The 18,200-nt window shown below is 36.4% G+C and overlaps 1 protein-coding gene and 1 long non-coding RNA gene across 7 annotated transcripts in view; both read left to right on the forward strand.

Annotated features, from left to right (window-relative positions):
* The window catches only part of slc12a2 (solute carrier family 12 member 2), a 56,150-nt gene extending 52,208 nt beyond the window's left edge, over window positions 1–3,942 (forward strand). For both annotated transcript variants that reach the window (XM_007252440.4, XM_007252441.4), the window contains one exon: window positions 15–3,942. In XM_007252440.4, coding sequence (XP_007252502.3) covers window positions 15–150 — 136 coding nt within the window. In that variant the 3' untranslated portion in view covers window positions 151–3,942. The remainder of the gene's footprint in view (window positions 1–14) is intronic.
* A 4,236-nt stretch (window positions 3,943–8,178) lies between these two features.
* On the forward strand, window positions 8,179–18,200 carry LOC125784911 (uncharacterized). Of its 5 annotated transcripts, none has more exons than XR_007427527.1 (8): window positions 8,179–8,889; window positions 13,097–13,277; window positions 13,412–13,452; window positions 15,282–15,343; window positions 16,070–16,167; window positions 17,135–17,230; window positions 17,329–17,399; window positions 17,636–18,200. It is a non-coding gene; the product is annotated as an uncharacterized LOC125784911 (long non-coding RNA). The 5 variants fall into 5 exon arrangements; XR_007427526.1 differs by lacking the exon at window positions 8,179–8,889 and adding an exon at window positions 12,535–12,798; XR_007427524.1 differs by lacking the exon at window positions 8,179–8,889 and having other exon boundaries at window positions 12,535–13,277.

The raw sequence follows: 18,200 nt of genomic DNA on the forward strand, positions 1-18,200 counted from the left end.
TTCCTGTCCAACAGGAGTATGCCCTTGGCAAGAAAGGGGGCCGTATCCAGTGCCCTCTACATGTCCTGGTTGGACACCCTGTCCAAGGACCTTCCACCCATCCTCCTTGTTCGTGGCAACCACCAGAGCGTCCTCACATTCTACTCCTAAGCGAATTGACGATCACCGCCCCCCTCGTGAAGCACACCTCGCTGATATGCCGACACTAAACACAAACGTGCACACACCAACACATGAAGGTAGACCACCTGTGACCACTAGGATAGTAATGATGGTGATGGTCAAGAGAGACTAGGAGCACGTTCTCTTGAGAAGCTTTTGGTTTCTGTAGCTCAGTGACCCCTGCCATGTGACACTCCACGGATGCCGAAGTTGTGAGTGTACAGGGTATACTTCTGGAATATTCCGGACAATAGAGGACAAGATGAGAAACGTGCTCAGTAATTTATTGGTCACTGTTTTCTTTGGATCACAGGCATCTGAGCATGAAGTACACATTGCTGTTCTGATTATCATTATCATTATTATGTTTGTCACAATGAAATTGTGGATCTCCACTTTTTTTTTCTTGATTTTTTTTTTTTATTTGCTCTTCGAAGCAGCAATAATCATCCTGTTTTCCTTTTCCTCACTCGGGAGAAAACCATGCAGAATGCTTTGCAACACCTTTTATAGCCTTATAGATGTGCCTTCCAGTTCAATCAAATTAAATTATTAAACATTGCCATGATTGATGCTCAAATGAACGTAGCTGTAGTAGACTATTTTTAAATTGGGTTTTAGGTATACTCAAGATTTTAGGATTTTTTATGCGAGTGGAAGGGCGTTGGGAAACATTTCCACTTTTGAGCATAAAAAAAGCTTCTTTTTTTTCCGGTGAGGTTAAATTTTTCCCCTGTCATCTTTTGCCCTGTCTCTCTTTCTTTTCCAGGTTTCAGTCTTCCTTTAAACTGTGAAGGGATTTTAGTGTTCCTAGTACAGTATACTCCTCCACTTCTCCTGGATGTTACGGTAATCAGAGTTGGAGGGTGAATGAATTCTAATGTACAGGGTTGAAGGGCAGTCCGAACAGAATGCTGCATTACTTGATTATGACTTGAGTGCAGAGCAACAGCCTATGGTTTAAAGATGTGCTGGAAGGTTCTTATTTTAAATGTTAAATATAGAAAAGGTGTCTCAAAAGAGTGGCACATCAAAGCTGCTATTAAACGATGGATACACAAAGAACAATCAACCAAATATGATGTGACCTCTTGAATTTTTTTCTTTTCTTTTTTTTCGGAATTCCACAAGCCTGCAGGTCTTACTACAGAGGATGAATTTGCCTTAAAAGTGAAAGTAATGATTGTTGACTTTAACTTCTCTCTCTTATAAGCCATACTGGCTGGTTGTCTGATTGATTAGCGGGTAAACGCAGATTATAGAGAATTAATAGATGCAGAAAACTGAATGTAACATCAGTCGCAATGTTTTTTCATTTCATGAATCCGTGTGTATTTCATTAAAACTAAACTCTCTCCAATCTGTAGTAGTCGTGGACCACTTTTTATTGATTAAGAAATCCAGTTGTAGCTACAAAGTAAACTATGTCAACAGTGACTTGAACCAACGTGAAGCAACATTCCTGTCTTTGTTCCCGTGTGTTGGACTTTTACAGAGTAGCTGCTTTTTTTTCCTGCATATTTGCGTGTACAACTTAGGGGCTTCCTTGTCTTGTGCAGTGTAATTCTAAAGGCCTGTTCAGGTATTGCAGCTGCTGTTAATAATAATGAAAATAAAGACCACGCCACAGATTATTACAGACAGGATGTCTTGGGAGTGTTGACTGAAGCCAGAACTGAGAATGTTGTTTGTTTGGTTGGTTGGTTTGTTTGTTCACATGTATCGAATGGGATGTGTATGTATGTATGTGTGTATATATATATATATATATATATATATATATATATATATATATATATATATATATATATATATATATATATATATATATAATCACAGTATATATACCTCTATGCAGGTTAAATGAGATGAGTGCTACTCGTTTCCCACTTAAACGATGGTATTTTAAGAAAGTCACTTATCCCAGAACTCAGGATTGGATCTTTTCCGCCTGCAGTGCTTTTTCCAGTCCTAATCAGTGATGATGAAGATGAAGATAATGATGCGCGTTTAGTGGGTTGGTGGTCTTGTGGAAGGTGGAAAGGTTTTATGCAGCTGAACTTGACGATATTGACCAGGTTAATGTGAAGAGTTGATTCCATTTCTTGCCAGTGTCATATTAGAACTAAGAATGAAATGACTCAGATTGCCTTACAGTAAAATTCTACCATGAACTGGTTTAGATTTGTGCACAAGTTTGCCTCCTTTCTGCACTCGCTCTACTGTTCATTGTGTGAAATGTGACGTTGCTTTAACGAAAGGTTGCTTGAATGTAGACACTAATTCTGAAAAGAGGCAATGCTCCGTTTTGTTGTTCTTTTGTGTCCTTTCATCACACTCAATTTTTAAAATTCCTTTTTTTTCTTCTTTTTTTTTGCGTTTCAGCTTTGTTACATCGAAAGTGGCCCAAATGCAAGCTTAATGCTGTGATGTGTGTTGTCAGACTGTGTAGTAACCAGTACCCACACGACTGCATCTCCAGTTTCACGTTTATCACCAATCACCAATGTGAAAAATATGCCATGAACATTTGAATGAATATATTCATATTTATAGCTCTCTTTCTCTTGCTAAATATATATATATATATATATATATATATATATATATATATATATAAAAATATATATTCTACTCTAGTGTGTAAAAGGACTTTGTACTTTAGTGTGTGACACGTAGTTTACTTTTTTTTTTTTTCAAGACAGTGGGCATTGTGAAGCTCTTTTGACTTCATATGGTACAGTCTTACTTGTTTTAAGGTGTGTGCGTGCGTGCGTGTGCGCGCATGAGTGTGTGTGTGTGTGTGTGTGGCTGTATAGACCTTAAATCCCCTAACGACTACAAAAAAACAAAAAAAATTAAAACTAAATTAAGAAATTAACCATCATATATATATTATATATAGTCAAAATTGGGAGACATATTTGGATGTCAAGATAATTTGCTATAAATATGTGTAAAGACCACAATGTGTGTTTGTAAGTAAGTGTGCATTATTCATCAGTGTATAGCTACACATAAGTGTTTAGCTGTGGCATCAGAAGCTACTTGTATACACCATGGGTTGATGAGGTACTGCTGACTGATGTGCCTCTAAACGCTGTGCTGTATTCTGTGTTGAGACCAAACAGATCAACTGTGTGTGTTTTATTTTTTCACTCATGGTCATGCCTTTTTTCTTTTCTTTTTTTTCTTTTTTCAACATTTTCTGCTCATGTGTAGCCAAAGCCTAGTTCCTTCCACTCCATCAGAGCCAGGAGTCGTGATGATGATGATGATAATGAGGAAAAGTAAAGTCAGCCTCACTGCTCTCGACTCCAGTTCACACTGTATTTCTTTACTAACCTGTAAATATCTTCTAGTCTAACCAGATAAATTAAGGGAGTGGAATAATAATAATAACAATGGCAAATTACTAAGGAGAAAAGAAATATTTATTTTAGCCGTAGAGTTTTCTCTAACTTCTTGTTTTTAAATTGCATGTTGATTATTTTTTTTTGTTTCATTTTTGATTACTTTAAAAACTTTTGTTCCTCCTTCTCTCTGTACATTTCTATCTTTTATATGCCTTTTAAAGAAAAGCTATGTTGACAAGTGGTTGAGTTTAACAACTGCTCAAGCATAAAGGATGGATCGAACTGATTTGGCTGGATGAGGAATGTTTTGATATACTGTACTGTTAATTGTCACAAATATGCTTTTTTTCTAACATTTTAACATTTAAGGTTACCAATACTTTGTACATCTTTATTGCAATAAATAAAAATCAAAATAAACCGACCAGTCTTCTGTCGTCTTTTTTCTTCTATTTTTATGAAGTTAAAAAGACAAAAGTTGCTCGTCATGATTACATAATTATATTATCGACTTATTGTCGACTATTATTGACTAATAAATTTTTTTGATGAGAGCCCAATAACAAGATTAAGCCAGTATGTCAGCAGCGTTGTTTTAAAAAGTGTTTTTTTGTGTGATTTATTCATTAAGATTTTTTTTATTATATAAATAATAAATAAATACATTTTAAATAATTCCAGTATCTGAATATTCATTATTAAAAGTTAATTGCCTTAAAAGGATGTACTTAATATTGATTATTGCTGTTATTTCTGGGTCCGTGTGCATCATCCAAACAATCATAGTTATCATGACTGACCAAATCGACAGTATCTCTCAGACAGGCTGGGTTTGATTTTATCCAGCAGTACTAATCCTGGAGAACACTGCCCCCTGGTGTTGGAACAGACTCAGCACATGCTGTTCCCACACTTTCAATAGACCACTGCAGTCCTGCGTCAAGTGTTTTTTTTCCCTATGAGGAAAATGAATGGGCTTTTCAAAACTGGCCTCTGTTACATATTCTGTAGTAAATATGTAGCGCCCCTAAACTCTAGGCTATGCTACATGAGTTAGGTGGGTACGTGCTCTATAATCATAATTAATGAGCTGTTAGACTATGTTTATATAATATGGAATTCATTACTGCTAAATGTTATCACGTTGAACTCTAAAACCTTACCTCTGCCAGAATTATACGTAACTTGTGTGACTGGTATATACAACTTAAACTGTCCAATATGTGACTCTGTAATAGATAAAACACAGCTTATATTAGAAATAAAAAGTAAACAACAGAAATTACTTTAACTGTAGCTGGTATATTTATTTTACCTCCAGCAAAACCCAGGACATACTGGAGTTCTCTCAATCTAGCTATTCAAATGAGACTTTTCAAATAACAGAACCGGTATATAAAGTGAACAAAACAAAATAATTTGTATAAAAAAGAAAATAGGTATTTATACTACCCCCTGCAGTTGCATATATTACCCAGACTTATATTAATTATCAAACATACTTATTGTGGGCCCACACTCAACAAACCTCTTTGACAGCCAATATAGGTTTAGAGTTATTAATTAGAAAAATGAAAGAAAACACAAATATATGCGGGGTACCCATTCCCATTTTTTCTTTAGTGTGTGTGTGTGTGTGTGTGTGTGTGTGTGTGTCCATGTGTATGTATTGTGTATGAATTGTGACAACACTTTTAGCCAATGAAAACGCTTTTCAACTTACAAATCTCATACCAGGCCCGTAGCCAGGGGGGATCGAAGGGTTCGTTCGACCCCCCCCCACGCCCAACCCCCCCCCCCCCATCCGCCACAACCCCCCCTCATGCAGTTTAAAATGAACTGGCAACATAGCATACCAATCCATAATGCACATTTTTTTTATGTAAAGCTGATGTTCTAGTGTGATTTTGAAGGACTTTTTCATCTTGGGCCAGACCAAATACACATGATCTGAAGAGTACTAGTCTTCTTCTTAAAGGAAAACCTGGAATTAGCCTGGCCCGAGCTGATTTTATACTTTAAAATGAACTGGCAACATGGAATAACGATCCATAAGGCACAAAAAAATTGAATATAAAGCTGATGTTCTAGTGTGATTTTGAAGGACTTTTTAATCTTGGGCCAGAACAAATACACATGATCTGAAGAGTACTAGTCTTCTACTTTAAGGAAAACCTGGAATTAGCCTGGCCCAAGCTGATTTTATACTTTAAAATGAACTGGCAACATGGAATACCGATCCATAAAGCACAATTTTTTTATGTAAAGCTGATGTTCCAGTGTGATTTTGAAGGACTTTTTCATCTTGGGCCAGACCAAATACACATGATCTGAAGAGTACTAGTCTTCTTCTTTAAGGAAAACCTGGAATTAGCCTGGCCCAAGCTGATTTTATACTTTAAAATTAACTGGCAACATGGCATACCGATCCATAAGGCACAAAAAAGTTTAATTTAAAGCTGATGTTCTAGTGTGATTTTGAAGGACTTTTTAATCTTGGGCCAGACCAAATACACATGATCTGAAGAGTACTAGTCTTCTACTTTAAGGAAAGCCTGGAAATAGCCTGGCCCGAGCTGATTTTATACTTTAAAATGAACTGGCAACATGGAATACCGATCCATAATGCACAAAAAAATTGAATATAAAGCTGATGTTCTAGTGTGATTTTGAAGGACTTTTTAATCTTGGGCCAGAACAAATACACATGATCTGAAGAGTACTAGTCTTCTACTTTAAGGAAAACCTGGAATTAGCCTGGCCCGAGCTGATTTTATACTTTAAAATGAACTGGCAACATAGCATACCGATCCATAATGCACAATTTTTTTTATGTAAAGCTGATGTTCTAGTGTGATTTTGAAGGAATTTTTCATCTTGGGCCAGACCAAATACACATGATCTGAAGGGTACTAGTCTTCTACTTTAAGGAAAACCTGGAAATAGCCTGGCCCAAGCTGATTTTATACTTTAAAATGAACTGACAACATGGTATAATGAGCCATAATGCACAATGTTTTATGTAAAGCTGATGTTCCAGTGTGATTTTGAAAGACTTTTTCATATTGGGCCAGACCAAATACACATGATCTGAAGAGTACTAGTCTTCTACTTTAAGGAAAGCCTGGAAATAGCCTGGCCCAAGCTGATTTAATACTTTAAAATTAACTGGCAACATGGCATACCGATCCATAAGGCACAAAAAAGTTTAATTTAAAGCTGATGTTTTAGTGTGATTTTGAAGGACTTTTTCATCTTGGGCCAGACCAAATACACATGATCTGAAGAGTACTAGTCTTCTACTTTAAGAAAAACCTGGAATTAGCCTGACCCAAGCTGATTTTATACTTCAAAATGAACTGGCAACATGGAATAACGATCCATAATGCACAAAAAAATTGAATATGAAGCTGATGTTCTAGTGTGATTTTGAAGGACTTTTTAATATTGGGCCAGACCAAATACACATGGTCTGAAGAGTACTAGTCTTCTTCTTAAAGGAAAACCTGGAATTAGCCTGGCCCGAGCTGATTTTATACTTTAAAATGAACTGGCAACATAGCATACCGATCCATAATGCACAATTGTTTTTATGTAAAGCTGATGTTCTAGTGTGATTTTGAAGGACTTTTTCATCTTGGGCCAGACCAAATACACATGATCTGAAGAGTACTAGTCTTCTGCTTAAAGGAAAACCTGGAATTAGCCTGGCCCGAGCTGATTTTATACTTTAAAATGAACTGGCAACATGGAATAACGATCCATAAGGCACAAAAAAATTGAATATAAAGCTGATGTTCTAGTGTGATTTTGAAGGACTTTTTAATCTTGCGCCAGAACAAATACACATGATCTGAAGAGTACTAGTCTTCTACTTTAAGGAAAACCTGGAATTAGCCTGGCCCAAGCTGATTTTATACTTTAAAATGAACTGGCAACATGGAATAACGATCCATAATGCACAAAAAAATTGAATATAAAGCTGATGTTCTAGTGTGATTTTGAAGAACCTTTTCATGTTGTGCCAGACCAAATACACATGATCTGAAGAGTACTAGACTTCTACTTTAAGAAAAACCTGGAATTAGCCTGGCCCAAGCTGATTTTATACTTTAAAATGAACTGGCAACATAGCATACCGATCCATAATGCAGTTTTTTTTAATGTAAAGCTGATGTTCTAGTGTGATTTTGAAAGACTTTTTCATCTTGGGCCAGACCAAATACACATGATCTGAAGGGTACTAGTCTTCTACTTTAAGGAAAACCTGGAATTAGCCTGGCCCGAGCTGATTTTATACTTTAAAATGAACTGGCAACATGGTATAATGAGCCATAATGCACAATGTTTTATGTAAAGCTGATGTTCCAGTGTGATTTTGAAGGACTTTGTCATCTTGGGCCAGACCAAATACACATGATCTAAAGAGTACTAGTCTTCTACTTTAAGGAAAACCTGGAATTAGCCTGGCCCGAGCTGATTTTATACTTTAAAATTAACTGGCAACATGGAATACCGATCCATAATGCACAATTGTTTTTATGTAAAGCTGATGTTCTAGTGTGATTTTGAAGGACTTTTTCATCTTGGGCCAGACCAAATACACATGATCTGAAGAGTACTAGTCTTCTACTTTAAGAAAAACCTGGAATTAGCCTGGCCTAGGCCTGGACAATAATTCGATATCGGTATTTATCGCGATAAGAAATGTTTCAATAACGGTGATATCATTTTTGTGGTATATCGATATGTATTATTTACAGATCTGTCACGGACATGCGATTTACTGGCGTCAGCTCGCCGCAGATGAACACAATCAGCTTCCGTAGCTGGACTATCTCTGTGCGTGATGACGTAATCACATAGGCACGTAGCCAGATAGGCTAGGCTAGGCTAGATTTGGCTAGGCTAGGCTAGGCTCGGGTCCGCTACGCATCTAAAATGCCTCGCGCTGGAGCCAAACGGAGCCGGGACGAGCGGATCCAAGGTTAAGGTAGGCTCGGTTTGCATCTGAAATGTTCCGCGCTGGAGTGGAACGGTAAGGAACCGAGCCTAGCCTAGCCTCGGGTCCGCCTACGGGTTCGCTCGGTCCGCCTACGGGTCCGCTCGGTCCGCCTCTGGTTCGCTCGGTCCGCCCACGGGTCCGCTCGGTCAGCGGCCAGTTGCGGGTCCTCTTTGTCAGCCGCGGGTCCTCTTGGCTCCCAGCGCGGGACATTTTTGATGCAAAATGAATGCCCCTGCCGCTTCCACAAGTGATCAATTGAAGGAAGGAGGTCTAATTCAGTGGTGAGGATTTGGTTCGACTCTCGGAAGGTCTGCTAAACTTCAGTTTGCTGCAAATTGTGCCGGAGAGTGGAGCCGACCAGCAGCGGTAACGTTAAAACATCTAATCTGTTCCACCACCTCAATCAGTTCCACTACATACAATATTTTCCTTATACTGGCTGAAGCACTTTTATAGCTTATGTTGTAAGTTATTTAAGTTATTTAAAGTTTATGAATCCTTTAGGTTTGTTTATTTGACGGGGATATCATGTTCCTTTTATGTTCATAAAGAGTTGTATTTTGGCTGAAGCACTTTTGTAGCTTATATTGTAACTAAGTTATTTATAGTTGATAAAGCCTATAGGTTTGTTTATTTGACGGGGAAATTTTGTTGCTTTTATGTGTATAAAGGCTTCTTGTGTTCTTTATCCTAGTTGGAACACTTTTTGTTTTGATCTGTTAAATTTGTTTACAAAAGACTAAGAAGCTCTGCTTCTATCCTAATTTTAAGTTATTTTTTATTGGTAATAGTTATATTGGCTTATGTTTGATAGGGAGGTCATGTTTTTATTTTGCTATATGCAAATAAAATTGAGCATTGATTTATCTTGACTATTGTTTATTTCTTAAGTATTATAATGTTTTCGTGAAAGGAGGTTTCTAAGACTTAAATTAAGTAGACAGTAGTAGGTACTAGGGGTGTGCCATATCATATATCACGATATTATACTCTGAAAGATCGTGCCACATCACTCATCCCTAATTATCACATCAGGGTACTAATTTTTTTGCTGTTTTAAGCAAAAGAAAAACTCACACATTTCTAATTTCCTATTAAATATTTACTAGAGACAGATTATATCTGTAAAGTGTCATTTATTTTACTTTAATACTGGATATATGGAGATATTTGGAGTGCATTATTATTATTAGTATCATGTAATTCTCAATTATTGACTTCTGTTATAAATCTGCTAAAATTATTGTTTTTTTTTTAATATCTTAAAGGTGTGCAATATCATATCGTATACAATAATAAAAAAGTTTTTTGTTTTTTTGTCATATCGCCAAGAGTATCGTTATCGCGATAATACCATGAAATATTGTGATATTATTTTAGGGCCATATCACCCACCCATTGCAGGGATTCTTAGCAGTTTTCTGAGGCCTTCTAAGTATTTATATCGATATCGGAATTATATCGTATCGACCGAAATTAAGGAATATATCGTGATATGAATTTTGGCCATATCGTCCAGCACTAGCCTGGCCCAAGCTGATTTCATACTTTAAAATGAACTGGCAACATGGTATAACGAGCCATAATGCACAATTTTTTTTTTTGTGTAAAGCTGATGTTCCAGTGTGATTTTGATAGACTTTTTCATATTGGGCCAGACCAAATACACATGATCTAAAGAGTACTAGTCTTCTACTTTAAGGAAAGCCTGGAAATAGCCTGGCCCAAGCTGATTTTATACTTTAAAATTAACTGGCAACATGGCATACCGATCCATAAGGCACAAAAAAGTTTAATTTAAAGCTGATGTTCTAGTGTGATTTTGAAGGACTTTTTAATCTTGGGCCAGAGCAAATACACATGATCTGAAGAGTACTAGTCTTCTACTTTAAGGAAAACCTGGAATTAGCCTGGCCCAAGCTGATTTTATACTTTAAAATGAACTGGCAACATAGCATACCGATCCATAATGCACAATTTTTTTATGTAAAGCTGATGTTCTAGTGTGATTTTGAAGGAATTTTTCATCTTGGGCCAGACCAAATACACATGATCTGAAGAGTACTAGTCATCTACTTTAAGGAAAACCTGGAATTAGCCTGGCCCGAGCTGATTTTATCCTTTAAAATGAATTGGCAACATGACATGAAAGCCATTTTGCACAGAAATAATGAATATAAAGCATTGATTTTGAGAATACCAGAACTCTTCATCTCATGAGTATTTGGTCTTAAAAAAAAGTCCAAAATCATACTGGAATATCAGCTTTAAATAATATTTTTTTTGTGCTGCCATGTTGCCAATTAATTGTGCAGTCTAAAATCAGCTTGGGCCAGGCTATTTCCAGGTTTTCCTTAAGGTAGAAGACTAGTACTCTTCAGATCATGTGTATTTGGTCTGGCCCAAGATGAAAAAGTCCTTCAAAATCACACTAGAACATCAGCTTTACATAAAAAAAATTGTGCATTATGGATTGGTATGCCATGTTGCCAGTTCATTTTAAAGTATAAAATCAGCTTGGGCCAGGCTACTTCCAGGTTTTCCTTAAAGAAGAAGACTAGTACTCTTCAGATCGTCCTATGTCACAGGTTGGGATGCTTTACCTAATTATGTAATCTTATTTGAATCTAGATTTTCTGCTTTTGGTTTGGGATCCAATAGTTAATAATGTTTGTTGCCGTGTCTTTTCCCTCACCTGGAAAGCAGGCACTCTACAGAAATCCCATAAAAGTAAGCTTAACAATTAAGAAAATAAAATAAAACTGAAAAGTCTGTAGAAGGCAATTATTTTAGCTGAATTATTGATTTAAACAGATTTTTATGTAACAATGTTACAATTTGCTGTATTTAGGAAACTGGACACAAAGCATCCCGATCATTACAGAGTTTACAATCTCTGCAGTAAGTTAGATCATGAAAAACCTGGAAAAGTCAAGGAACTTGAAAATAGTCATTTTCAGGCCTGGATAAGTTTTGGAAAAAAAAAACAAAAAAAAAAACAAAGTCAAAGTCAAATTTACTCTTTGTGATCTTTGTGTTTCCATTTATTGACTCTGTTTATCGACTCCGTTTATCGACTCTGTTTATCGACTGAGAAAAGCTATTTAAAAAATAATTTGATAACTTGGATTGGAGTTTCAGATGGAATATAACTGTAAATTCACAGAGAAAAATCTAGGTGTTTAGGCTGTAATTAAGCTCTTGCTCTCTTCCACTCTTTGGGAAGCATATTGGTTATATATGCAAGTAAATTACCAGTAATGGTGACAAGAAGGCAACATTTAAACAGATGCATTTAAAAGCTGTTAAAAAAATAAAGAATCTACACAATATAGACACAACCTAAACATATTCCCTGACAGCCAGATATATGCCAAATTAGTTTATTTAAAAATTGATTCTGTTCAAAGTTTTAAACAGAAGATTCTATATCATGTTTGATGAAAGTGTGACATACTGTTTACAGGTTAAACATTAGAAATGTTTATCAGTGTTTAAAATGGGCCTGAGCTGATTAATACATCAGTGCAGAGTGAAGTAATTTAGCCCTACATTATGGAGCGCTCAGAATTTGACACATTTTATTATTGAAGATTGTGTCTTAGCATTGCTTAAATAAATGTTGTTTTTTTTTTATTTAAATATATTTAATGTAAATATAGGCCTACTATAATCAGTTTTGATATACATTCTTGTCTACTCTGATGTTTTAAACACGCTATGGTCATTAAAATGTGCTGCGAAAGCATAGAAAAGGCACAGAAAATAATTTAAATTTATAGGTTAACACTATTTGTAATCTACATGTGTATACATATTTTACCCTTGTTTTCTTTTTTTCCAGAGGGAATTATAAAATAAGCTAAAGACTTTCATGTTTACTACAACTTAATTATTAATCATGTACCAGTGTTTTATAGCAAATGTAACCAAAAAATGTCCCACATTATATGTCCCAGTTTATAATTTTTTGCATTGTCAGCGATACCAGACGCACATTCACACACACAATGGAAACATGAACAGCTAGACGTGCTAATGAAACGTAAAATACTACTGCTTTTACTACTGTTGATGTTTGGTGCAGCCATCTTGCGTTCTGAACTTGTGGGTTTATTCCAGTTGAAATGTTCTACTTAGAACTTGGAAATTTCCAGTTCTGAATTCCTAGTTCAGATGGAATGCAGTATAAGGATTCACATTAGAGCTCGACCCAACCTGCCCCATACACTGTCATTTTGAGCCAAAGCCCGAATTAAACCTGACATTTTTTGAGTAAGTAGAGCATTAAAACTGAGCTTTTAAAAAACATTTTCGTTCTGTTTAGAATGAGTGAAGAATGAATAAGACCTATTATTTAAGAAAAATATTATTAATTATTAGGAACAGATCTCCAAAAGATTATAACATGAACAATGCAAACAATGATCCAAAGGCCTAAACATTAGGCTACAACAATGTCTGAATGACTTTCCTCTAATCTAGTATAATATAACATGGTTTAAGAAAAGAAAATAAATTCTTTTATAATTTTATTTATATTTTTTTCCCATTTTCTCCCCAATTTACACAGCCAACCCACTCGTTAGGACTCCCCCTATCACTAGTAATGCCCCAACACACCAGGAGGATGAAGACTAGCACACTCTTTCTCCGATACATGTGAAGTCAGCCACCGCTTCTTTTCGAGCTGCTGCTGATGCAGCATTGCCAAGGAGCCAGCACATTTGGAGGAAAGCGCAGCGGCAGGTGAAGTGCGTAATATGGACAGTGTGCACTTTGCACTTGTGCAACTTTTTTTAAAAACAGTTTGATTTGTTTCTGCTATATTTTGATTCATAGCTTTATATAAAATGAAAATAACTTATAACTATATTATTTTCTTTAGCCCGAGGAACCTGAGGAAAGTGGTGGGAAATCTCGAGCCAGGTCAGACCTTGGGTTGGGTTTGGGCAGAGAACCTAAGCTCTTATTCACATATTGAACTTTGTGTTATTGTGTTCTCAGTGACATGTTGAACTACACTGCCAGTTTGAGGGAATGTCATTGCCATCAAATTCAGAAGGTGAACCACATGACTCCTCAGAGGTGCAGAGCTTCTCTCACCTTAAGGCAAGTGATTGTGTAGCATAGCCTGTTGCCTACAAACAGCTCTGAAAAAAATAGAGACCACTTAAAAATGATCAATTTCTTTGATTTTACCAATTTTTACCAAATTGAATATAACCAAGAGGAAGATGGATGATCACAAGCCATCAAACAACAAACAAAGCTGAACTGCATCTTTTTTTGGTATTTCAGCTGTTTATAATTTTCTGCAAATAAATGCTCTAAATTAAAATATTTTTATTTGGAATTTGGGAGAAATGTTGTCCATAGTTTATGAAATAAAACAGCAATATTCATTTTACTTAAACATATACCTATAAATTGCAAAATCTGAGAAACTTGATTCAGAAACTAAAGTGGTCTCTTTATTTTTTTCCAGAGCTGTTTGTTATGAACATGTTACTGTATTTCTGTATTTATTGTAAGTTGGTTATAATATTCTTATCACATGTTTTCGATGGGGAATGCAATACGTAAAATGATTAGCTGCTCCCACCTGAGTCATTTAAGCAAAGAATACTGTATTTTCCTGATGTCATGAAGAAAAAATGCATTACTCCATAGATAAAGCTAATCGCTTCACAATAGGGTTTATGTTGGGTGTCTGAAGTTTGCTCTGCAGCTTAACTCCGTGGGTGATCCAGCCAAAATCTGCTGGACACTCAATATGCAGTCACTTCTAACTGCAGTTAGTTGTCTCAAATAGATTTGCTTCCGAATTGACTTGACTTGAATTGTGTGACCAATATTTTACTCTCCATAAAAGCAGAAAAAGGTTTGTTGCATAGCTACAGTTTGTACTTCTGTACTTTTTATAGAGAAGTGTTACACGGGGGGTCATAAACCTGAAGAAACCTAAAGCAATTCTGTTTGAGAGAGTTGTTTTAGGCAGGTGTGTAAGACTTTAGGTATACAGTTCACACATGACTGTCCTGGTGACTGCAACAATCAGGGGAAACAGTGAGGAAACTAAAACTAGCAAAAGTATTTAATCAAGATTTTGATTAATTTTACTGTCTTTCTGTTTTTATTGTCTCTCCATCTCTGCTACAAATGAAAGGCTTAATCTCTGTTTGGGAAACCAAACCATGGACACAGGACACAGTTAATTAAATGGAATTCAATGTTAAAGATACAGTACTAATAATATTCACTGCTGAAATGGTTCCCACTTCCTGCTAAGGTGCTGCTACATGGCTACTGTGTTGTGTTCCTAGCTGATTTCTGTGCAGTTGTATTCCAGATGGTTGCTAGGGTCTTTAAGGTGGTTGTCGAGTGGTTACTCTGGTAACCCGTTTAACAATGAGCCAAATATATTTTGTACCAAATATAGATGTAGAATGTTGTACAATTTTAAGATCTTTTAATAATCGCATGAGGTTTAGTAAATTTCGACAGTAGACGCTTTATTTTTCATATTGTACACTGTTTATGCTTATGCCCGGCTGTCCTCTTCTTCTTCTTCTTACGTATCTATGACGTATGCCGTCATAGACGGCAGGGGTGCCAGACTAAAGAAACAAACACACAATGGCTGACCAGCTGAATTTAAGTTAAAAGAAAATGTGTTTGTAATGTAATATTTGATAAGGGCCCTTGAGCATTTCGAATCAAGTCAGCTTGAGAACTGTTTTTTTCTGTTGCAACAGGGCGCACGGGTACGATGGTGTGTACATGGTTGATTGACAGCGTTTAGTTTGAGAGTGCGCAGGTACTGTATTTCTCCTGAGGGTGGGGTGAATGTGTATGTATATATTCAGTGTGTCAGAACTGCTCCTTTAGTTTCTGCTGTGCTCAGTTGAAGACTGAGACCAAGTAGTTAAACATACAGCTCTGGGGAAAAAAATGGTTTTCATGCATCTTTGCATGTTCTCCTCCACCAGTCTTACACACTGCTTTTGGATAAGTTTATGCCATTCCTGGTGCAAAAATTCAAGCAGTTCAGTTTGGTTTGATGGCTTGAGATTATCCATCTTCCTCTTGATTATATTCCAGAGGTTTTCAATGAGATTTTTAAGTGTTTTTTTTTTTTCCAGAGCTGTATGTCTGCACTCTCCTACAAAAGTATTGAAACACTGAGGCCAATTGATTTTTTTTCTTCTGCTCTAGTGAAAACATTTTGGTGTAACAAAAATATAATTTAAAGATGAATATTGAAGACAAATTGGTAAGTTCGGACAAAAGCTGAATTTTTGACCTTTTGTCTCCTATTCATCTTTTAATGTCAAACCCAATTTGTTTTCAGTCTAAAGCAGAAATAAAGAAATGAGACTGACTTATCAAGTACTTTTGGGGGGCAGTGTATGTTTAAGGGCTGTTTCCTGTGTAGTTCCAATTAAAATCTGCAGTCAGTCTGCTCCTTTCAGAGTGACTGCACTGTTATGTATATTGGTTATGTAATTTAATGCTCCTGGGCATTGCTGTGTTTGTTGTGCAGGTGTGGGAAAGGGCAATGGCAGTGATCTGAAGGTGCGGATCATAGTGAAAAGAGAGCAGGTGTTCCAGTGTGTCTGTGCCACGCAGACGAACTGTAGGGTAAGCTAACTTTTAAAGGTTTTCTACAGTATAAAACTGTGTTTACTTCCTCATAGTCAAATGACAAGAGTAGTTTCAGTACAAAAAAGTGAAAAACTGTGAACCTTAAACACAGTGGTTTCCTAATTAAAACCAGAGCTATATGGCATATCCAGAACAGACATGTGAAGTGGGCTAATCCCACAACCCCTAAATGATTTAGTAGTTTAGGGTGATTTCACACCTACTTTTTTTATTTGTCAAAATAAACTGTTCATATTTACGTGTAGTGCTGTTTGTTTGGACATGGATGAGTACAGTAATCACAACTGCAATGAGACTGCTGAGAACTGTTGGTCTGAACTCTGAATTGGTTGGTTTGTGATGTGAACATGATCTGACCTTGATCCAACCCATCTGTCAAGCATACTCTGTCAGTTTTAAGATGTGGAGTCAGTCAAATGAACACATGCCACCTCTGCTGGTGTTCCATGTTAAACTGCACAGAAATCTGTTTACTTTCTTGCTCCCAGCCAAGACAGCTCTGACCAACAACCAAAGAGATTACAAAGATTGTTGTGACTCATTTTGGTGAGCTTGAATTGTATCCTCTGTTAAAACAACAAACCATGAGGGAAATGCTCCAAGAGAATCAATTAATTACCTGACTTGGACCAGAGCAAACAAACTATAGTGTGAAAAAACAGCCTTACATACACTATTAAAAGATTTTGTACATACATACACTAGTGAAAGCGTTTGTGAATCGGTATCATCTTAACCCCAAATCATATTTTAAATATGTACTAAAGAACAACTTTTAAATATTCAATAAGCTCATAATATTGAACCTTTAAAGACAGTAGCAGCCCACTAAAAACATAAATCACATTGTAATTGTTGGGAAAGGTCTTTCAGATGTTTGTCTTTTGTTCCTTTGTGTTTATTTTACTGTTCGCTCATATACTGTGTTCTCATATTTTACCAGCTGTTCCCAGATACTGAAAACAATGCCGTGGTGATCAGCTTTCAGGAAGGGCCAGTGGTTTGTGGTGATGTTAAGGTCATGTTTGAATCCAGGGCTGTAAGTTCCCAATCTATTGTAACGTAAGAATGATTTTATGGATCGTTTTTTCCAGTTGTTTGGCAAAATGTTTTTTCTCTATTGTTCTCTATGCCCAGGGTCTTCCAAAGGGGTATGAGGACTATCCTTTCTATTTCTGGTTCAACACTTCATTTGTAGAGAACAACAGGTGAGGTTTTTGCTGTCCATTGTCCTCAGAAGCAGACACTGGCTTTGTTTACCTACCAGACCACTCTGGTTTTAGATTTTATATATAAAAATGCCAGGCCACTTAATTCATTAATTAGAATATTTTGATATTTTGTCCCCTCTCAGTTTAGTAACATTACTGCTTTCAATGTAAAACGAAAAAATCATATGGACTGCTGCTTGAATGCAATCTATAATGCTTTGGTCCCAAAACAGGCTCTATCTGTCAAGGGAGGAACTGGACAACCCACGTAAGTCCAAAACCTGGGACATCTACAAGGAGGACTTTGGTGTGACCGTGTCTTTCAGTGACCCTGCACTTATGTAGCAGACGACACTTGCTTGTGTATCTCAACTAAAACCCTTAAGCCCTGCACAAGGTCTAAATCTTTGCTCTAATGTAGGTTTTCACACACTTATAAAAGGTGAGTGATGTTTAGGGATTGGATTCGGGCATATTGTGCCCCTAAAGCTATAGCTATATAACCTCAACTTTATGTCCATCCCCCATCTTCACTGTAAGAGCTTTTTACTGAGCCGTGCATACACCACAATATTATGCATTTGTTTGTCAAATGTTTTTTTTTGTCTTTAAATGAAGACAAATGTTTGTGTCAGTTTAGCATATTAAGCCTCCAAAATGTAAATCTTACTCTTTAAGCTTGAGTGTACATCAAATAAAGCAATCGAGGCTGCCACTGTGAAATGGTCAATGGTTATGTGTGCAGAAACATGTTTTTGTAGTACACATGTATTGAAATAAATACTAATGTCTCTGTAA

The sequence above is a fragment of the Astyanax mexicanus genome, chromosome 20 (genome assembly GCF_023375975.1).
Source record: "Astyanax mexicanus isolate ESR-SI-001 chromosome 20, AstMex3_surface, whole genome shotgun sequence".
Lineage (NCBI taxonomy): Eukaryota > Metazoa > Chordata > Actinopteri > Characiformes > Acestrorhamphidae > Astyanax > Astyanax mexicanus.